This window comes from Anolis carolinensis, chromosome 3 (genome assembly GCF_035594765.1).
Source record: "Anolis carolinensis isolate JA03-04 chromosome 3, rAnoCar3.1.pri, whole genome shotgun sequence".
In the NCBI taxonomy this organism is placed as follows: domain Eukaryota; kingdom Metazoa; phylum Chordata; class Lepidosauria; order Squamata; family Dactyloidae; genus Anolis; species Anolis carolinensis.
The window spans coordinates 253,475,530-253,494,657 of NC_085843.1; the positions used below are offsets into that span (position 1 = coordinate 253,475,530).

General features: G+C 39.4%; 1 protein-coding gene across 1 annotated transcript in view; it reads left to right on the forward strand.

Annotated features, from left to right (window-relative positions):
- The window catches only part of grk7 (G protein-coupled receptor kinase 7), a 45,633-nt gene that overhangs the window by 13,223 nt on the left and 13,282 nt on the right, over positions 1-19,128 (forward strand). The window contains exon 3 of the mRNA XM_003218251.4: positions 15,886-16,157. Within this exon, the coding sequence (XP_003218299.1) occupies positions 15,886-16,157 (272 nt within the window). The remainder of the gene's footprint in view (positions 1-15,885; positions 16,158-19,128) is intronic.

Consider the following 19,128-nt stretch of genomic DNA (forward strand, 5'->3'; position numbering starts at 1 on the left):
GAAGGGACTTATTGAAGTTTATATTTTTCATTTCCTCTCTGTATTTCTTCTTTTTGTTTCTTAGTGGAGAAATGGGAGTGCCTCCTCCTTGTGTTATTTTAAAAATAAATATTTAAAATCTATTGCAGAACAGGGCTGGCAACCTCTGTGTCAGGGTGCTACTTATAATGTTGATGGACTACAACTTCCATGTCCGCTGACTATTGCCTGTATTGGCTAGGGCTGATAGGAATTCCACTTAGGGTTTGGAAGGTCACACCTGCCCACTGTTGCTCACTCCAACCCTTTGTGAGTTATAGAAATTTGTATATTTCTCTATTATTTATATGTTGTTATGCAAGTACTAACATTTCACACCTACAGCTCTTTTCAAGGGATTTGATAAAACAAAGGCAGTTAATTGTAACATTTATAATTACTATTAACTGATAATTATTAATTATTATAAGATTCTTTATATTGCATTTCGATATAATAAAACACCATGGAATCTAGAAACATATACTTAATAACAATTGCAGAGCTTTAGTTTTCATATGTAGTTGGGAAGCATAACATTTGAATAAAGGCATAAATCTTTTTGTTAACTCATGTTTCAGATGCCCCTGCCTCGACCCTCCGATCTCAAGTTTATTTGCTTGTGAGATTCTGTTTATTAGGAAAATACGCAAAAAATATTGGGGGGTTTTAGACACTTGCTATTTAATTTGACCAAACCACACTCTCAGTCTCTGGGAAGGCAATGGCAGACTTTCTATGAACAAAACTTCTCAAGAAAATCCTTTAATAGAGCTAGGAAGGTATGGTGCCATTCAGCTGTTGGTCTATCCCGATCACAGTTTTGGAGAACACAACCTTGATCCTTCTTTTCTGATCCTTCAAGAACAAAAGCATAATTGTTATACATGTTTAATCACTTTTAAATATTCACTTAACCAATTGATACTATTGCCTTGGACCATTTACCTACAAAGGAAATGGTAACCTTTAATTACTAGATTTCCATATATACTGTAATTTCTTGATCTATTCTGCAGAAATAATAGAACACAAAATGAGAAATTCCAAGTGTAGAACAAATGATTCTGAGGATACTACTAGAAGAGCACAACGTATGTTTTTTTATGGGGATAGGAGATAGAATCCAGCTGTTTTAGGGGATGGATTTGAACACTTTAAATAGGTAAAGTTCTGACTAAACCCTGACGTAGTTTCATAACCCCACAGACATCAGAACCAGCAATGGAATGTGAGCACAAGAAGGCTGTAAGTTTAGACTTCTTGTTTTGGCAAAACAGAAAATTTCAAAGTAGAACTGCATGTTCAATTTCAGTCCATGACCAGAATCGTGTTGGTTCAATCAAAATCTTTGTGATCGAATCCCCTACTACAAACCTGCACGAACTCTGCGATCCACCGGAGAGGCCCTACTCTCGTTGCCACCCTCGTCCCCGAGAGAAATTAGATTAGCCCCTACATTGATGTCCTCCAGAAAAGCTTTGAAAACGTTTTTTTCAAGCTACTTTTGACTAAGGTGAACAGTTGATTGAGTCCCCACCTGTTCCTATAGCACAGTCTTTTGTTCCTTATCACGGATGGCTATGAATAGCTCTCCTAATTCCCTGCACGATTGAAATTACCTCTCCACCAATACTATGGACTGAAGCACCATGTTATTGCCTCTTTTAATGGCCATGCTTTTTTACTCTGTTGAAGCTGTTAATGATCTACTGTGATTGTTATGTATTTTACATTGTGTATTTTATACTGTTGTATTTTATTGTATGTTGTTGGGCTTGGACCCATGTGAGCCACCCCAAGTTCCTTTGGGGAGATGGGGCAGGATATAAAAATAAACTTATTATTATTATTATTATTATTATTATTATTATTATTATTATTATATTATACATCATGTAGTGATGGTGTGGAAAGACAGGAAAACTACTGGATCCAAACAACCAATTTTTTTTTAATTTACCTTACTTCCTTCATGACTGCTACACCTACAGCTATCCCTCACCGTTACCTCCATTTGCACTGGCATAGTTGCAATGGTGTAGCTAGAGATGTGAAGGCCCAATGGAGAAAAATTAAAAACATTTAGAATAACATTTTTTTCTGTCCCCACCCCAAAAAGACTTACATTTTTTAAAAAATGGGGGAAAATTTCATTATAGAATATTTTATTTCAGAATGATGAATACCATGTTTAGGATTGTTCTTTGTGCTTTCCCTGCATGGCAGGGAGTTTGACTAGATGGCCCATGTGGTCTCTTCCAACTCTATAATTCTAAGATAATATATCAATAAATTTATTTTCCAATATTATTTCTAAAAAAACTCCATAAAATATGTACATTGCAGAATTTTATATAAGACTATAGCAGTGTGACTCAAAATGGTTGCTGTATACTGCTGGCAAATTTTGGCAAGTTTACATGAAAGGTACAGTTGTACCCAGTGGGCACAGTATGATGCTAGTCCCTGGAACATTACAAGAGAGAAAAAAGAGTTCTCCTACATAAAGTACTTGAGGTAAAGTGTCAGATCATTGTAATTCCTGGTTCTGGTTTCTGTTGTTTGCGCTTTGTATGAGAGTGGGTGAGTTATGTCTGCTTGACAATACGGAGAACTAGAGAAAGCAATATATTTTCTTTATTTTATGCCTGTTGATAATTACTTCTTACTGCTGTTCGATTCTCATAAACTAGAAATAATTACTGCACTAGCATATTCTTGAGAAGAAGCAAACATGATTTGTACCTTGAAAAATTTGTGATAATTTACTGTGATTTAACATTTTTATAAGTGGACTTATATCTGTAAGAATTAGAATTAAGCAGTTCCATAATGTGCATATCTAGTAAATGGCTGCAGTTATGTTACCAAGTAGGAAACTCAGAAAGGGGAGTGATATATATTAGTCCTTTTGTGCATCAGTCCTTCTCTGCATCAGTTCCATTGTGCATCGAAATACCAACTGAGGAGTGCCAATGCATATTGGGACACATTTATTGCTGTCCTGTTACACATTTTTGCAATTCACTAACAGGATTTCTTAGCATCTCTGCTATGTAGCTAAGTATATGCAAAGTTACATAATGTAGATTGAAATAGATCAATCTGGCCAAGATCTTTTTTTCCTATTCTCTGCTGCTATTTATGTGGACCCTCAGGTGCTATATTTTTGTAATGTATCAGGAAGTTTATCTGTAAGTAGAGATCATATCATCAATTGTCATATGTGTTTAGCTTTTAATATCTTCCTTGAGCAAATACATTTGCGAGACAAGTCTATTTTAACTGATTTATACTAATGAGCAATCTAGTTGCCATATTTTTAACCCACTGAAATTTTTTACTGGAATATCCAGGTTTTCAATTCACTGCAGAAGGTGGGCAGAGTAGGGGCTAGCCTAATCTCCCTGGGGAAGGAGTTCAAAAGCCGGGGGCCCTCTCTCTCATCCCCACCAAACCGTTCTTGAGATGGTGGAGAGAGCAAGAGGAGAGCCTCCCCGGGAGATCTTAGAGCCCGTGTTGATTCATAGGGGAAAATGTGGTCACAAGGATAGGTAGGACCCGAACCGTTAAGGGCTTATAATTAACACCCTATAATTAACTCGAGTTAGCAACCTGGCTGCTGATCTTTGCACCAGTTGTAGTTTCCGGTCCGTCTTCAAAAGCAGCCCCACGTAGAGTGCATTGCAGTAATCCAGTCTGGATGTAACTAAGGTATGGACCACCATGGCCAAGTCAGGCTTCTCAAGGTACAGTTGCAGCCGGCGCACAAGTTTTAACTGTGCGAAGGCTCTCCCGACCACCTCTGACACCTGCGCATCAAGCGTCAATGCTGAATCCAGGAGGACCCCCAGACTGTGGACCTGTATCCTCAGGGGGAGTGTAACCCATGTCGCACCTCAGGCTAGCTACACCTTGCTATATACACCAGACTGCACACAGGTTGAAGTCTTTTTAGTTTATTAGAAAATAGAAGGTAAAAAGTTCTTAAAAAGGAAAAGTAAAGTTCCAAAAGTTCGTTACAAAATAAAGCCTTAGAGAATAATTCAAGAAGTCACAAGGAATAAACAAAGTCCCATTAGAGCATGACAAAGTCCCAGGAACATGAACACATAAGCTGCAAGATAATCCAGGAAAATGAGAGCTTGCTTCTTGGTTGAACAAAAGTTGCTTTGACAAAGGTTTGTCTCCAAAACACATTGCTTTAATACCCTTTGCAAAGCATGAAAGCATTTCTCTGGCCTCTAACCTCCCTCTTGTTTGCAATTCTGACACTCCACCGAACCCTGAATTCCAAACGGTCAGTTCGATCTAAGGAACCTGTTTCATCAAGGTCAGCCTGCTCGTTAGTTTGCTGAGCCTCATTATCAGACTGAGAACTGTCCTCTTTTTCCAAGTCAACTTGCACCTGGCTAGTTTCAGTATCATCAACATCATCCCTTGTTGTGGGAAAATGAACTTGCACTCTCTCTTCCTCATCTTCTACAACAGGGACCTGATTTTGAACCTGAATCCCATCATCCTCATCAGAGTCAATCTGAGGTTCCAGCTGAGTCACAACAACCCCATTGAGACCAGGTTGCCACCCTATACCCCAATCGGCCTCGCGACTGGCCAGGAGGACCTCTGTCTTGTCTAGATTAAACTTCAGTTTGTTAGTCCTCATCCAGCCCATCACACCAGGCACTGGTCCAGGATCCAGCGGGGCTTCCTTGGAATTTGGTGGAAAGGAGTAATAGAGCTGAGTGTCATCTGTGTAGAGATGGCACTGAACTCCAAAACTCTGGATGACCTCACCCAGCAGTTTCATGTAGATTTTAAAAAGCATGGGAGATAGAATGGAACTTTGTGGGACTCCACAGGTCAATGGCCAGCATTTCATTTTTTCTTGCCTAAGTGTAGTATCTTTGTCTCTATTAAAATGCATTTTGTGAGTTTTGGCCTAGCTCTCCATTTGGTTAAAATCATTTTTAATTCTGATCTTGTCTTCTGAGATATTAATGATGTCTCCTGATTTGGTGCATATTCTCTTTTCATTCATCCAAGTCATAAAGATATTCAACAGCACTGGACCCAGAACGGAACTCTTTTGATACTGCTAACACAGGGGTCCTCAAACTTTTAAAGTGGAGGGCCGGTTCATGGTCCCTCAGATTGCTGAAGGGCCAAATTATCATTTGGGAAAAAAAAACGCACACTGCACATGTCTTATTTGTAATGCAAAAAAACCCCAACAACATTTATTTACTTATTTATTTATTTACTACATTTATACCCCACCCTCTCTCACCCCGAAGGGGACTCAGAGTGGCTTACAAGTTGTATGTACATCTATATATATAAAAGAGTGATGGCATCAGGGCAGCGGACAAAATAACAAAACTACAGGCCCCCCAACCTCAAAATTTGACAACACAACCCATCATCCACAGCTCTAGGTTGATAAAACAAAAAGAAAAGAAAAATAAAGTCCTAATTAGAGGGAGAGGAATAATTGTTTTTATCCAATTGCTGCCAGTTAGAGGGCTAAGCTCCGCCCACTTGGTCTCCTAGCAACGCACTCAGCCCAGGAGACAGGCACAAGAGTTTGGAGAGACCCCTAAGGGCCATCCAGCCCAACCCTTTCTACTATGCAGCAGGACACAATCCAAGCATTCCCAACACATGGACAACGTATAAATACTATACAATACTACACAGGGACATAGACCCCCTCTACCCTCACCACTTTCACAGTACACAAACAACCAAATGCATACTAAACATAAAGACAACCATACAACAGACATTCAATACCACCACTACCTCAACAATTTCTCACCAACGCCACAGCAACGCGTGGCTGGGCATAGCTAGTACAATATATTATGTTATTAGCATAGCACAATATTAGCATTATATATTACTATCTGGTACTATACTATACATTTAATATATAATTAATATTATTATACCATATTATTATATTGTATTATTATTATTAGCCGCCCTGAGTCCCCTATTGAGTGAGAAGGGCGGGGTAGAAATACTGTAATAAATAAATAAATATTGTATTGTATTACATTATAATATTATTATCAATATTATATGTATACACAATATATCATATTATTACCATAGCACAATACTAGTAAATGGAAGAACAATATAATATTTAAAAATAAAAACAATTTTAACCAACATACTGTAAACCTATCAGGATTTCATTGGGAAGTGAGGGCCTGCTTCTGCCCAAGTTAATTAGGATTGTTGTTGTGCCTTCAAGTCATTTCAGACTTTGGGTGAGCCTAAGTCTAAAAATGAGGGCGGGGGCCAGGTCCTAGTTTGGGGACCCCTGTGCTAACACCTCTCCAGGATTAAGAGGAGCCATTGGTAACACTGTTTTGTCCTCTTTAATCTGCTAGGACTTTTCCTGTTCTCTAGAAATTCTCAAAGATTATTACCAGTGGTTCTGAGATTATTTCTGCTAGTTTTTTTTCAAAGCCTTAGATTAGTGGTTCTCAACCTGTGGGTCCTCAGGTGTTTTGGCCTACAACTTCCAGAAATCCCAACCAGTTTACCAGCTGTTAGGATTTCTGGGAGTTGAAGGCCAAAACATCTGGGGACCCACAAGTTGAGAACCACTGCCTTAGATGGAACTGATCTGGCGCTGGAGATTTGAATTTCTTAAGTAAGCATGTATTCCTGAACTACCTCTTTATTTACTCTGTGCTGTATTTCCACCACTGCATCATCTGCTCCATGGTCACCAGGTTGGCCAGTGCTTTCCTTTGGAAGAAGACTAGGAAAAGAAGTGGCTGAATAGTTTTGCCTTTTCATAGAATCATAGAGTTGAAACAATTACAGAGTCCAATCATCTGCTATACAGAAATGCAGCAATCCTCTTCTTTGCCCCCAGAGGGAACATTTTACCATCTTCCCCACGTATTAGCCCAACCATTTGCTTATTCTTCCTCTTGCTACTGACATGACCAAATAACCTCTTATTGTTTTTAACCCTCTCTGGCAAACCTAAGCCGTTTCTGTGCTTTTACTTTGTCCCTACACATGGTGGCTATTTGTTTGAATTCCTCTTGGGTGATTTCTCCCCCTTTCCATTCCTTGTACACGTCTCTTCTTGCTACTTTTTCATTCAGTACAAGGCACACTAAGTCATAAGCGGAGGAAAATTAATCTTTGAAACCAAGTGTATTGGACAGCTTCCTGTGGTCCTATGTTACATTCCTCCAAGGTCTGTTAAGGCCACTACTGAAGGAAAAATGGAACAGCTGGAATGGAGAACAAAGCAGTCAGCGGCACCCCATGAAGGAAGGAAGGAGTGAGTTCTACAAAACAGCTGATAGGGCTAAATTCAGCTTGTTTTTCCTCCATGTTCAATAGTTCTTGTGCCATGGCAAATAAAGGATGGACACACAGATTTGTATCTCTGTTTAGTTTACGAGAATCATTGAGTTTGCTTTGTAAAAAGCTGTGGGAAAAGGTAGACATCTCTAAATCACATTTTCCCTGTGCTGATGGAACTCCTAGGGAGATCTGCATTGTGACCAACCCACCCCACCCCAGTTCTCTGAGCTTAAATGCCACAGTGCTTTAGCCAGGGACATTTTAGCAGCACAACGCACTCAGCAGGATGTTTTTTCAGAGTGCATAAAACAAATTTCAGTTGTGTGTTCCTTGTATGTCTGCAAAATCTCTTCAGAAGGCTGAGATCCTTTTGGCATTAGTAAATACAGCTAGCATTTTCCAGTAGATTAGATTATCCTGGTGTTGCAGGCATGTAACTGTATTTTGAAAATGTAGATTCAGGGAAGGATTGGGAAAGTATGCCAACACACTTTATGAAAGTGTGAAACAAATCAGTGTGAAGTTTGTTAGATTAGCTACACATCATCATTCTTATGTATATCCCACATTCTGGTATCTTCATTTTTTACATGTTCTAAAAGAAATGGAACACTGGGTTGGGTTGTAAACTCAATTTCCGATGGATTCCTCACAGTTTTTAGTGACACAACAACTGGGATGCAGTATGGGACACTGTAAAACCTTTTTCCAAGACACTGCGTCAATAAAGCAAAAAGACAGCGTTCTGTCTCCATGCCAAACAAAGGTGTTCTGGACATAATTTTTTCATGGTTCACAAAATGGAAGAAGGAAAAGAAAGCTTACCTCTCTTCTCTTGTTCTCACGTGTTTTCCTTTGTCTTTGCAATGAAGGCTGGATTTATTTATTTAGCTATTTATTTACCTTCTTTCTATCCTGCCTTTCTCTACCTCGGAGGTGACTCAAGGCGGCTTACATATGGCAACTATTAGATGCCTTAAAATACATACATACAGAGCGTAAAATCAATTAAATTAAAAGCAATACATATTAAACATTTTAAAAACATTACATTCAATATTAAAATCACATTATTTGAAAATCGTAGTCCAAGGACGTTCCGTTGTCAATTATACATAATTCCAAGTCTAATATTGCACTGTACTAAACCCCAAAAGCCTGATCCCAGAGCCTTCCTTCTGAAGGCTAGATGGGAGGAGGCTGATCTAACATAAATTTCCTCCTTTCTCACAATTCAAGAACTTTAAATGAAATTGATTCAGTGCCAAAAAGTATTTCTTTATGCTTTCTCTAATTTGTCTTTGGAATTAGCTACTGTGGCCCTAAAGTGGAAGTACAGAGAAGTCTAGTAAAGTTCCTTAGGTAAGTCTTGGAGTCCTCTAAAGGTGTTTGTTCCAGAACTTGGAAAACTTTTCCAAATTCTGGAACAAACATCTTTAGAGGACGAGTCTATCAGTGTCAAAGAACAAGATACTGTATCAGCAAATAACTATGGAGTAATGTATTAGACTGCTTCTAGTTAAAATAATGTTAGAAATTATGGCTCCAAATGTAAAATTTCAACTTTATACATGATCCAGCTTTGTTCAATATAGAAAAATGCCCCCTAAAACCATTAGAACGCCTTGCTAGAACTTTTAGTCACTCTCTTTAGTTGAACTTCACTTGCTTGACTGTGCAAAACATTACTTTCAATTAATTCTCCTAAATAAAGTCTCTAGCGGAAAAAAAAAATCCAAGCAAAATCTAAATGTCAAGTCTTTTCTACAAAAAATTCACCACGTGTTAAGCTGTGGTTCCAGGCAGAAAGAGATGGAAAAGGACAGACCTAAGGAATAATGATAAAACACTTTATAAAATAGCAGAGATTGTATGGCCTTCAGATCTATTGGCCTACATTTCCCATCATCACCATACAGCATGTATAATGGAAAGTGATTAGGAGACTTGTCAAACGAAATTGGGGGGAGGGGGAGGAAACAATAGGAAATTAGGGTAGGAAACAATAGGATAAGATAAGTAAAACAAGCATATATAAAGTGACCCTTATATTCACAAACTGATATTGTGTGAGATGCATTTAGCCCCGCTAAAATGAATAAAAGCCAAACTCTACAGAAACTAAGATCTATATTGGTGTCTATTGACCTGACACGCTATTCAATTCTAGGGCACATAACATTTTGTCCTACTGGGTTTTATGGAAAACCTGTACAAAGAAGTGCATGCAGCTTGTCATATGTTATGCTACGAGGGGGAAATTGGTAAAATGAGAGAAAATATTGTGAAAGCATACAGTAGTCCTCAGTATTTTCATTCTGTATAGTACCTTTGTAATCATTTTTATACAGAAGGGAATATTGGTGAGTCTATTATTTTTGTGCCAATCACTAACAGCATTCGAATTGTGGATATAGCAATTGTCTGTTTATGTCAGAAATTGAAAGATGCACTAGACATTTTTCTTACATTGTTTTTTAAAGGGATTTTTTTCCGGTCCACATAGGTGAGTCTTGATTTATTTCAGGGTTGTATTCCTGGGTTCATGATGTAAATGGAGGCTGATGGAAAAGGATGTGTTCCAACTGAATGGCAATAGCTACAAAATTAGCTATTGTATTCATTCAACCTTCCCACCAAAATTAAACCATAAAACTTCAAAGTTAACTTTTCCAAGCTAGAGAAACTTCATCGTTCCAGACCATGGTTGCTCACAAACACACACAGCAAACCAAACAGAGAAAATCCATTTCAGCAACATAAAAACCCCAAGGTACAATTTTTCTATCCCCTTGTAAGCAGGTAAAGGCAACATTCCTCCAGTGAATACAAGATCCCATTTTCTCCCTTCCTCCTTCTCATATTGTCCTAAGTAGGCAGAGAAAAGGAGTCACAGGTGGCGCAGTGGGTTAAACGGCTGAGCTGCTGAACTTGCTAACTGAAAGATCAGCAGTTTGATTCTAGGGAGCAGGGTGAGCTCCTGCTGTTAGCCCCAGCTTCTGCCAACCTAGCAGTTCGAAAACATGCAAATGGAAGTAGATCAATAGGTACCGCTCTGGCAGGAAGGTAACGGTGCTCCATGCAGTCATGCCGGCCATATGACCTAGGAGATGTTTACGGACAATGCCGGCTCTTCAGTTTAGAAATGGAGAAGATCACCACCACTCAGAGTTGGACACAACTAGACTTAATGTCAAAGGGAAACCTTTACCTTCACCTTTTCTCCAAATTGCCACTTCTCCAGGCTAGATGGGTAAAAGAAACCAGTCAGATTTGCTTAACAATCAAAACTCTATGCCAAAACTCCAAACAGCCTCATTCCCTCACCTCATCCTATTACTTCTTGACTGGAGATTCCAACAGTAATTCTTGAGAACTTCTGTAGCAACAGAGCAACCGGTTCTCCTCAAATGCTTTCTCTCCTCTCTACTATACCATATCAGTTCCTTTCCTCTCATTCCATTATCCTGTAATAAGTACATGTTTCTGATTTATCAGAAGCTCTCCTTTGGTTACTGCGGATATTAAGAGGTCTACCATTTTCTGAATCTGGCTGCTTCTTCTGAGGGAAGATTGTTGTATCGACAAACCCCTTCCAAACAGCAAGAAAGGGCAGCCAGTCAGCAGGATTTTCTGGCTAAGGATGGGACTCACCAGTGCAGATGTTGGAAGAAGAACATTTCATTTCAGTTCTCATGGGGAGTATATAAGTGCTCTCTGATTGAGACTCCAGCTAGTTGTCCCTCCCCATTTTACCTTTCTTGAATTGAGTTGTACATATGGATTCTAATATAGTCATGCCCTGCAATGGGTTTTGTTATGTGGGTACTTTATACTTATCACAACTTAGGGGAGGCAATTCAGGTGGGATCTGTTGGGAACTGATAATTCTGTGGCTTTTCCCCTGCTTTGGGGATCTCCATAGAGATTTTGGAGTGTTGAGGCATTTGAAACATTTGGAGACCCTTCATCACTGCTCATCCCTAGATGGTAGTGATAATCACAGAGGGACATCTGTCCATATGGACCCAGTTCCTGCCACTCCTCATTCTTCCTAAGCCATCTCATGCATAGGTCTATGCTCTAGGCCAAGCATGGGCAAACTTCAGCCCTCAAGGAGTTTTGGACTACAACTCCCACAATTTCTAACAGCATCTGTTAGGAATTGTAGGAGTTGAAGTCCAAAACACCTGGAGGGCTGAAGTTTGCCCATGCCTGCTCTAGGCTGTGCTACCTGTTTCCCTGAAAATAAAACAGTGTCTTATATTAATTTTTGACCCCAAAGGTGCTCTAGGTCTTATTTTCAGGGAATGTCTTATTTTTCCATGAAGAAGAATTCACATTTATTGTTGAACAAAAAAAATGAACATTTATTATATACTGTACAGTGGTTGTCATCACAAACCAGCATAAGCAGACAAACAGTGAATCCTATCAAGAATTTCTTGTTACTACCATTATTTCCATGTACAACACTCTACATTTACCAATCTTGCATGTTCTGGTGTTCTGTTCAGTGGACATGCTTCCAAACAAAAACTTTCCTAGGTCTTACGTTCAGGGGAGGCCTTATATTTAGCAATTCAGCAAAACCTCTACTAGGTCTTATTTTCTGGGGATGTCTTATTTTAGGGGAAACAGGGTAAGATTCTAGCAGCTGCAGTCAAAATGTTGTTGCCATAACATAACAGGCTTTCTGTAGTGTACTTTTGCTTTGGAAACCAGTGACTACATTCTTAATACACCACCCAAATCCCATTAACACTAATGAGACTTACACAGTTTAAAATGTACTGCCTCAACTTGTGAATGTGACCCCATGGTGCAACCTCTGCTTTCATAAGCTTCTTCTATTTTGAGAGAAAACGTTTGTAGTCCGTTTGGTCTCTGGTATGACCAAAGAAATTCAGTTCTCACTGAATGATATTCGTATAACCTGGTGAGCAGACTATATTTTATAGATTTAGATGCCTATTTGTTCACAAGTATTTATTATCAGGTAGCTATGGATAATATTGCAGCCTAAGGAGGTAAAACCATGTTTCTGCTTCTCCATATGCCATCTAAAATGTGACTTACAAGGTGTGTGGAACATTTTAAATGATGTGAATGATGGTGTGTATGGCAGAGAATAAGAATCCCCAAAATTGCATGGAGGCACATAAGCATATCCATTCACAAAGATAGAACTGGGTCATTGTTAGTATTAAGCATGTTCCATGTTATCTTGTCTTTCTCTACTACTTTATGCTTATCCATGTTAGAACTGAGATTGGCAACATGAATCATAGGATCTAAGAACCCAAATTATGTCAGTAGTTCAAGTTAGAATATACCCATTTAATCACTTACTAAATGGTAACTAACAATTACATAAATATATTGAATTAGTGGGTCTATTAAAGTTGGAGCTACCAATCGGATTCAGCCCAGAAGACACACAACTAGCCTTCCAGACTGGAAGATTAAAACTAACACAAAGCCACCCAGTATCTTTGTCAGTAGCAATTTAATCAAGCCTCCCCAGTACTAGTATAGGAAGTGAACCACACTGATTTCTTCCCTTTTAACTATTTACCATTTTAAGGTATGAGAAAGTATAAAAAGTAATGTAGAAACCAAAGATCTTGCAAATGTGAACGTTTTTGCTGAATCAGATGAAAGGTCCATCTAGTCCTGTCTCTTATTTCACACAATGGGAATTCCAAAAGTAGGATGTGAAGGCAATAAAAGGCATGCTCTGATCCTTGTGGTAATAGATTTTGTCTAATCCTGTTTTCAAGCCAGCTAAAAAGGTGGACATCACCACATGTGCATCGCTAAATCTCAGGCTGCGTCTGTGATTGAGCTATAGTATCCTGGCACTGGTTTGTTGCTATGATACACTCTTGGCTTGGCACAAGAATGAGTTAGTGACATATGAAGTTGTGTCTCTGTAAATTTGAGGATGAAATTGGGAAGATCCTTCTTGATAAGTAGATTTTTTTAAAACTTTGTACAGTTGCTTGGCTTACTAAGTTTGAAAAACCGTATATTTTCCCATATAAACACCTTAAAAATGGGGTGTTTCTTCCAATCATGGGTGCACCTAGAATCAAAGGAATAGGAGTGGTGGCAGATAAGAGAGTGGGATGCAAAGCCAACGTAGAGCAAGATCCAGGCACCAAGAGTCTCATACAGGTTGGCTAGACAAGGAATGTACCCAGCAGCATATCTAGCCAGATCTGTCTTTAGAAAATGTAAAAGATATTCTAACAAAATATTTAGAGGTCATCTGGAGTTTTGGAGTTGGGGTATAGGGTGGCAACCTATGCTCAATGGGGTTACACTCCTCACAGACTGGGGATGCTTGAAGTTCAGGTGTTGTTGAAGGCAGGAGAGCCTTCGCACAATTAAAGCTTGTGCGCCAGCTGCAACCGTACTTTGAAAAGTCTATCTTGGCCACAATGGTCCATGCCTTAGTTACATCTAGAATGGATTACTGCAATGAACTCTACATGGGGCTGCCTTTGAAAATGGCTCGGAAACTGCGATTGGTACAAAGATTGGCAGCCAGATTACTAACTGGGGCTAGCTATAGGGAGCATACCATGCCCCTATTGAAGCAGCTCCACTGGCTGCCAGTAAGTTTCTGTTCTCAATTCAAAGTGCAGGTTATAACCTACAAAGCCCTATATGGTTTGGTTCCTGCCTATCTTCATGACTGTATCTCGCTCTATGAGCCAGCACGGATTCTAAGATCTGCCTGGGTAGGGACAAGGGAGAGGGCCTTGGAACGCCTTCCCCAGGGAACTTATTTATGTATGTATGTATGTATTTATTTACAATATTTATATTCTGCCCTTCTCACCCCAAAGGGGACTCAGGGCGGATCACATTGCACACATATAAGGCAAACATTCAATGCCATAACATAGAACAGAGACAGACGCAGGCACGGGATGGCCTCGAACTTATGACCTCTTGGTCAGAGTGATTTGTTGCAGCTGGCTGCTAACCAGCCTGCGCCACAGCCTGGCCTACTTCGGCAAGTCCCCACATTACAGCACTTTCAAAACGAGCTAAAAAGTTTGTTTTTTCACCAGGCTTTTGAAAATGTTTGGTTGCTAGACTTATTGCCAATATTTTTGCCCTTTATATCAGTTTCTAATAGAAATACAATTGAGATGCTAAATCATTGTATGGATCTTTCAATCATGACTATTGCCATATTTTATTGACTCGATTAAATAGAGGCTGCTTTTATTCATTTTATGTGTTTGGTTTTATCTTATGTCTTATTCATTTTATATGTTGTTGTACTTACTCTATAGTTGTATGGCACCACTGTCTGTTATTTTGTAAGCTGCCCAAGTCCCTATGGAAGACGGTAGCAGGGTATAAATAAAATTTATGTATTTATCTATAATCAATCTGGGAATTAGAGTGCATCTTACCATCAATGGCATCTTAAAATTGATAAAATATGGGTATGTTAAATTTATCCTTTTAAAAAAGTTTCTCTTCTTAATTTTCTATGCTATGAGGATATTTGGAAAATGTATTGAATTTTCCAGTTGGATGTCATCAGGGAGGAATCTTTTGGGGCCAAAAGTGGCACAGAAATTAATATATAAACAAATGAATAATTTCACGTAACACAGCAACTTTATGAAATCTATTAATAGGGGAAAGTGTGGCTTATAGTTATGCCATTATGAGATTTATTAAACAACACTGAAAAAAACAACATTTGAACACTGTCAACCGCTAGTCCCAACCACAGCAAACTCATTGCATTACTCAATGGTAAGTCACCATTTATGCAAATTCTATTGATTTAGTGGTTCTGCTCTATTTGAGACTAGCGTCTGGATTTGGAAGCTGATTAGTCCCACTATGATTTATAAAACCACCCACTGAGCTTCATGGGGGATTTGTGAAACATGCTGTAAATCCATATTCAATTGACAGACTTCTGTAATTATAAGACTTTTTGAAGTTTTTCTAACCATTAAATTAATAAACAGATTTGCAAAAGGAGAAAAGCTCTATTTAAAAGTCTGTTTTTAAAAGAAATTTGATTTAGATTAGCAACAATATAGAATCATATTAATCACCAATATTGTTGTGAGCTGCAGTGGTGCAATGGGTTAAATCCTTGTGCTAGCTGAACTGCTGACCTGAAGGTTACCACTTCGAATCCGTGAGACGGGGTGAGCTCCCGCCTGTCAGCTCTAGCTTGCGGAACATGAGAAAAGTCTCCCAGCTAACACATCAGGGCGTCCCCTGGACAACATCTCTGTAGACTGCCAATTCTCTCTCACTAGAAGCAACTTGAAGTATGTTCTCAAGTCTCTTCTGACACGATGAAAAACAATATCATATAGCATCTGAATTGAGATATTTTTGTTTTTATGAATGATATCTAAATGCAATCATTTGTGTTTTATCCAAGAAATCATTTGCTCTCTGTCTCACTCAAGAACATTACTCTACGTGAATTACTGTTCATTAAAGCTATATGTTTGATTGTCATAGGCTGGAACAAATGGATACATGGCTCCTGAAATCCTAAATGAAGAAGCTTACACCTACCCTGTTGATTGGTTTGCTATGGGGTGCAGCATTTATGAGATGATTGCCGGCCGAACTCCGTTCAAGGATTTCAAAGAGAAGGTCAATAAAGATGAAGTAAAAAAAAGAACATTAGAAGATGACCCTAAGTATGAGCACAAAGATTTTGATGAACCAACAAAAAATATCTGTAATTTGTTCTTGGCGAAGAAACCAGAAAATCGTTTGGGAAGCAGGTATTGTTTGCCTTACCTTGATTGAAATATAACTGTATAAATAATGCTTTTCTTTTTATTAAAAAAATAAGTCTAAACATTTTATAAAATCTGTAGGTGTCTCCATGATTGTTTACACAAGACAGCCTATTTATGTTTGTGCATGAGGTTGCCCAATTGGTGACTATTGCCTTTGAAAATGCCTTGAATACTTCTGTCCATTCAGATTTTTCCTACCAAAATGTTGACTTTAAAAGATTTAATATTCCTCTCCAGATCCAATTCAAGATATTTGGTGTTTTTTTTAATCTTAAAAGCCCTAAATGGTTTGGAACCCAAATATATAAAGAACAGCTTTTCTTCATACCAATATGTTCAATAATGTTTTATAAACTGATATTGAGACTCTATGGAAAGTGTATTTTCTTATGTGTTTGTAATCACAAAACAGTTTGTTTTTTGGTGACAGTGCACTAGATTGTGATAGATGCATACAAGGTTAAGGTAAAGGTGTCCCCTTGACATTAAATCTAGTCGTGTCTGACTCTGGGGGGGTGAGCCACATCTCCATTTCTAAGCCGAAGAGCCGGCGTTGTCCGTAGACACCTCCAAGGTCATGTGGCTGGCATGACTGCATGGAGCGCTGTTATCTTCCCGACAGAGCGGTACCTATTGATCTACTCACATTTGCATGTTTTCGAACTGCTAGGTTGGCAGAAGCTGAGGCTAACAGTGGGAGCTCACCGCACTCCCCAGATTTGAACTGCCAACCTTTTGGTCAGCAAGTTCAGCAGCTTAGCAGTTTAACATACTATGCTACCGGGGCTTCTGAAAGATGCATATAGCACCAAATTTACATTAACCATCATTAACTAAGAGTACATCTATACTGTAGAATGATTATTGTTACTATTATATTTATTTAAGGTAAAGGGTAACGGTTTCCCCTGACGTTAAGTCCAGTCGTGACCGACTCTGGGGATTGGTGCTCATCTCCATTTCTAAGCCGAAGAGCCGGCATTGTCCATAGACATCTCCAGGTCATGTGGCCGGCATGACTGCATGGAGCACCATTATTTATTTATATATATTTATTTATACCCTGCTTTATCTCCCCAAAGGGGACTCAAAGCGGCTTGACATAAAAGCATTAGTATATAATTTAAAATATACAAATATACAAACATTAAAACAGAATTAAACACAATCAGCACTAAAAAAAATCACAGCTAAACTCCATCATATTCAAAGGTAACAACCACAGCACCCCCTGATTAGATCTTAAATACCTTCATCTTTAAAAGCCTGTCTGAATAAAAAGATTTTAGCCTGCCACCAAAAAGACAACAGGGAGGGGACCATTCTGGCTTCCCTGGGCAGGGAGTTCCAGAGTCAAGGGGCAGCTACTGAGAAGGCCCTCTCTCTCGTTCTCACCAAAGATGGAGGTGGGACTGAGAGAAGGGCCTCTCCTGAAGATCTCAGGGCCCAGGCAGGTTTCTACAAGGGGATGAGGTCAGCCAAATAGCCTGGACTTGAACTGTCTAGGGCTTTAAATCAGCACTTTTAATTGTTCCCAGAAACAGACTGGCAGCCAGTGAAGCTGTTGCAACAGTGGGGTTGTCCATTCCTTGCAGCCAGCCCCAGTTAGCAACCTGGCTGCAGCTCTTTGGACCAGTTGAAGTTTCTGAGTACTCTTCAGAGGCAGCCCCACGTAGAGTGTGTTACAGTAATTCAGACAGGATGTAATTGAGGCATGGACCACCATGGCCAGATCTGGTTTCTCAAGGAACAGGTGCAGTTGGTGCACACATTTTAATTGTGCAAAGGCCCTTCTGGCCACTGCAGATACCTGGGCCTCTGGGTTCAGCGCTGAGTCCAGAAGGATTCCCAAACCACGAACCCCATCCAGCAGAAGCTGCATCCCTATTCCTTGGTCTTCCTTCCAACTGACCAGAAGTACCTATGTCTTGTATGGATTAGGTTTCAATTTGTTTGCCCTCATCTACTCCATTACTGATGACAGGCACTGGTTTAGAGTCAGGACAGCTTCCTTGGTATTAGGTGGAAATCAGTAGTAGAGTTGGGTGTCATCCACATATAGGTGGCACCATACTCCAAAACTCCGGATGACCTCTCCCGGCAGTTTCGTGTATATGTTAAACAACATGGAGAACAAAATGGAACCCTGAAGAACCCTACAGGACAATGGCCAAGGGTTCAAACAGGAGTCCCCCAGCACCACCTTCTGGGCATGGCCCTCCAGGAAGGACCGGAGCCACTGTAATACAGTGTCTCCCAATCCCATCCCATTGAGACGATCTAGAAGGATACAATGGTCAATGGTGTTGAAAGCTGCTAGAATTACAGTAATGCAGTTTGACACCATATAGCTCAATGCTATAGAACCACAGGAGTTAGAATGTTACAATGTCTTTAGCCTTCTCTGCCAGGTGGTGTCAAACTGTGTTAATTCTATAGTGTAAATCAGTAGTTCTTAACCTGTGGGTCTCCAGATGTTTTGGCCTTCAACTCCCAGAAATCCTAACAGCTGGTAAACTGGCTGGGATTTCTGGGAGTTCTAGGCCAAAACACCTGGGGACTCACAGGTTGAGAACCACTGGTGTAGATATTCATATGTTCAATTAAAATGTATATTGTTTGGCATTGTTTTAGGGTTTTATTTGCTGTCTTTTAAAAATCATTTTGGCCTAAATTCAATTGCTAGTTCAATGAGATTAGATCAATTAAATGACTTATTAAATGGTAAGTCAACAATATAAATCCCATTCATTCTATGGCTCTACCAGCATACTTGAGGCAAACCTTATCATGGGGATGCTTTTGCTTTTCTCTGAAGCTGAGAGAAAGTGACCTTCCTAATGTCACCCTATGGGTTTCCATGACTGAGTGAATAGTCCAATGTTCAAATCACTACACCATGTTGGCTCTCTCAATATTGAGCTCAATATCTTTTATTCTATTAAACCTGGAA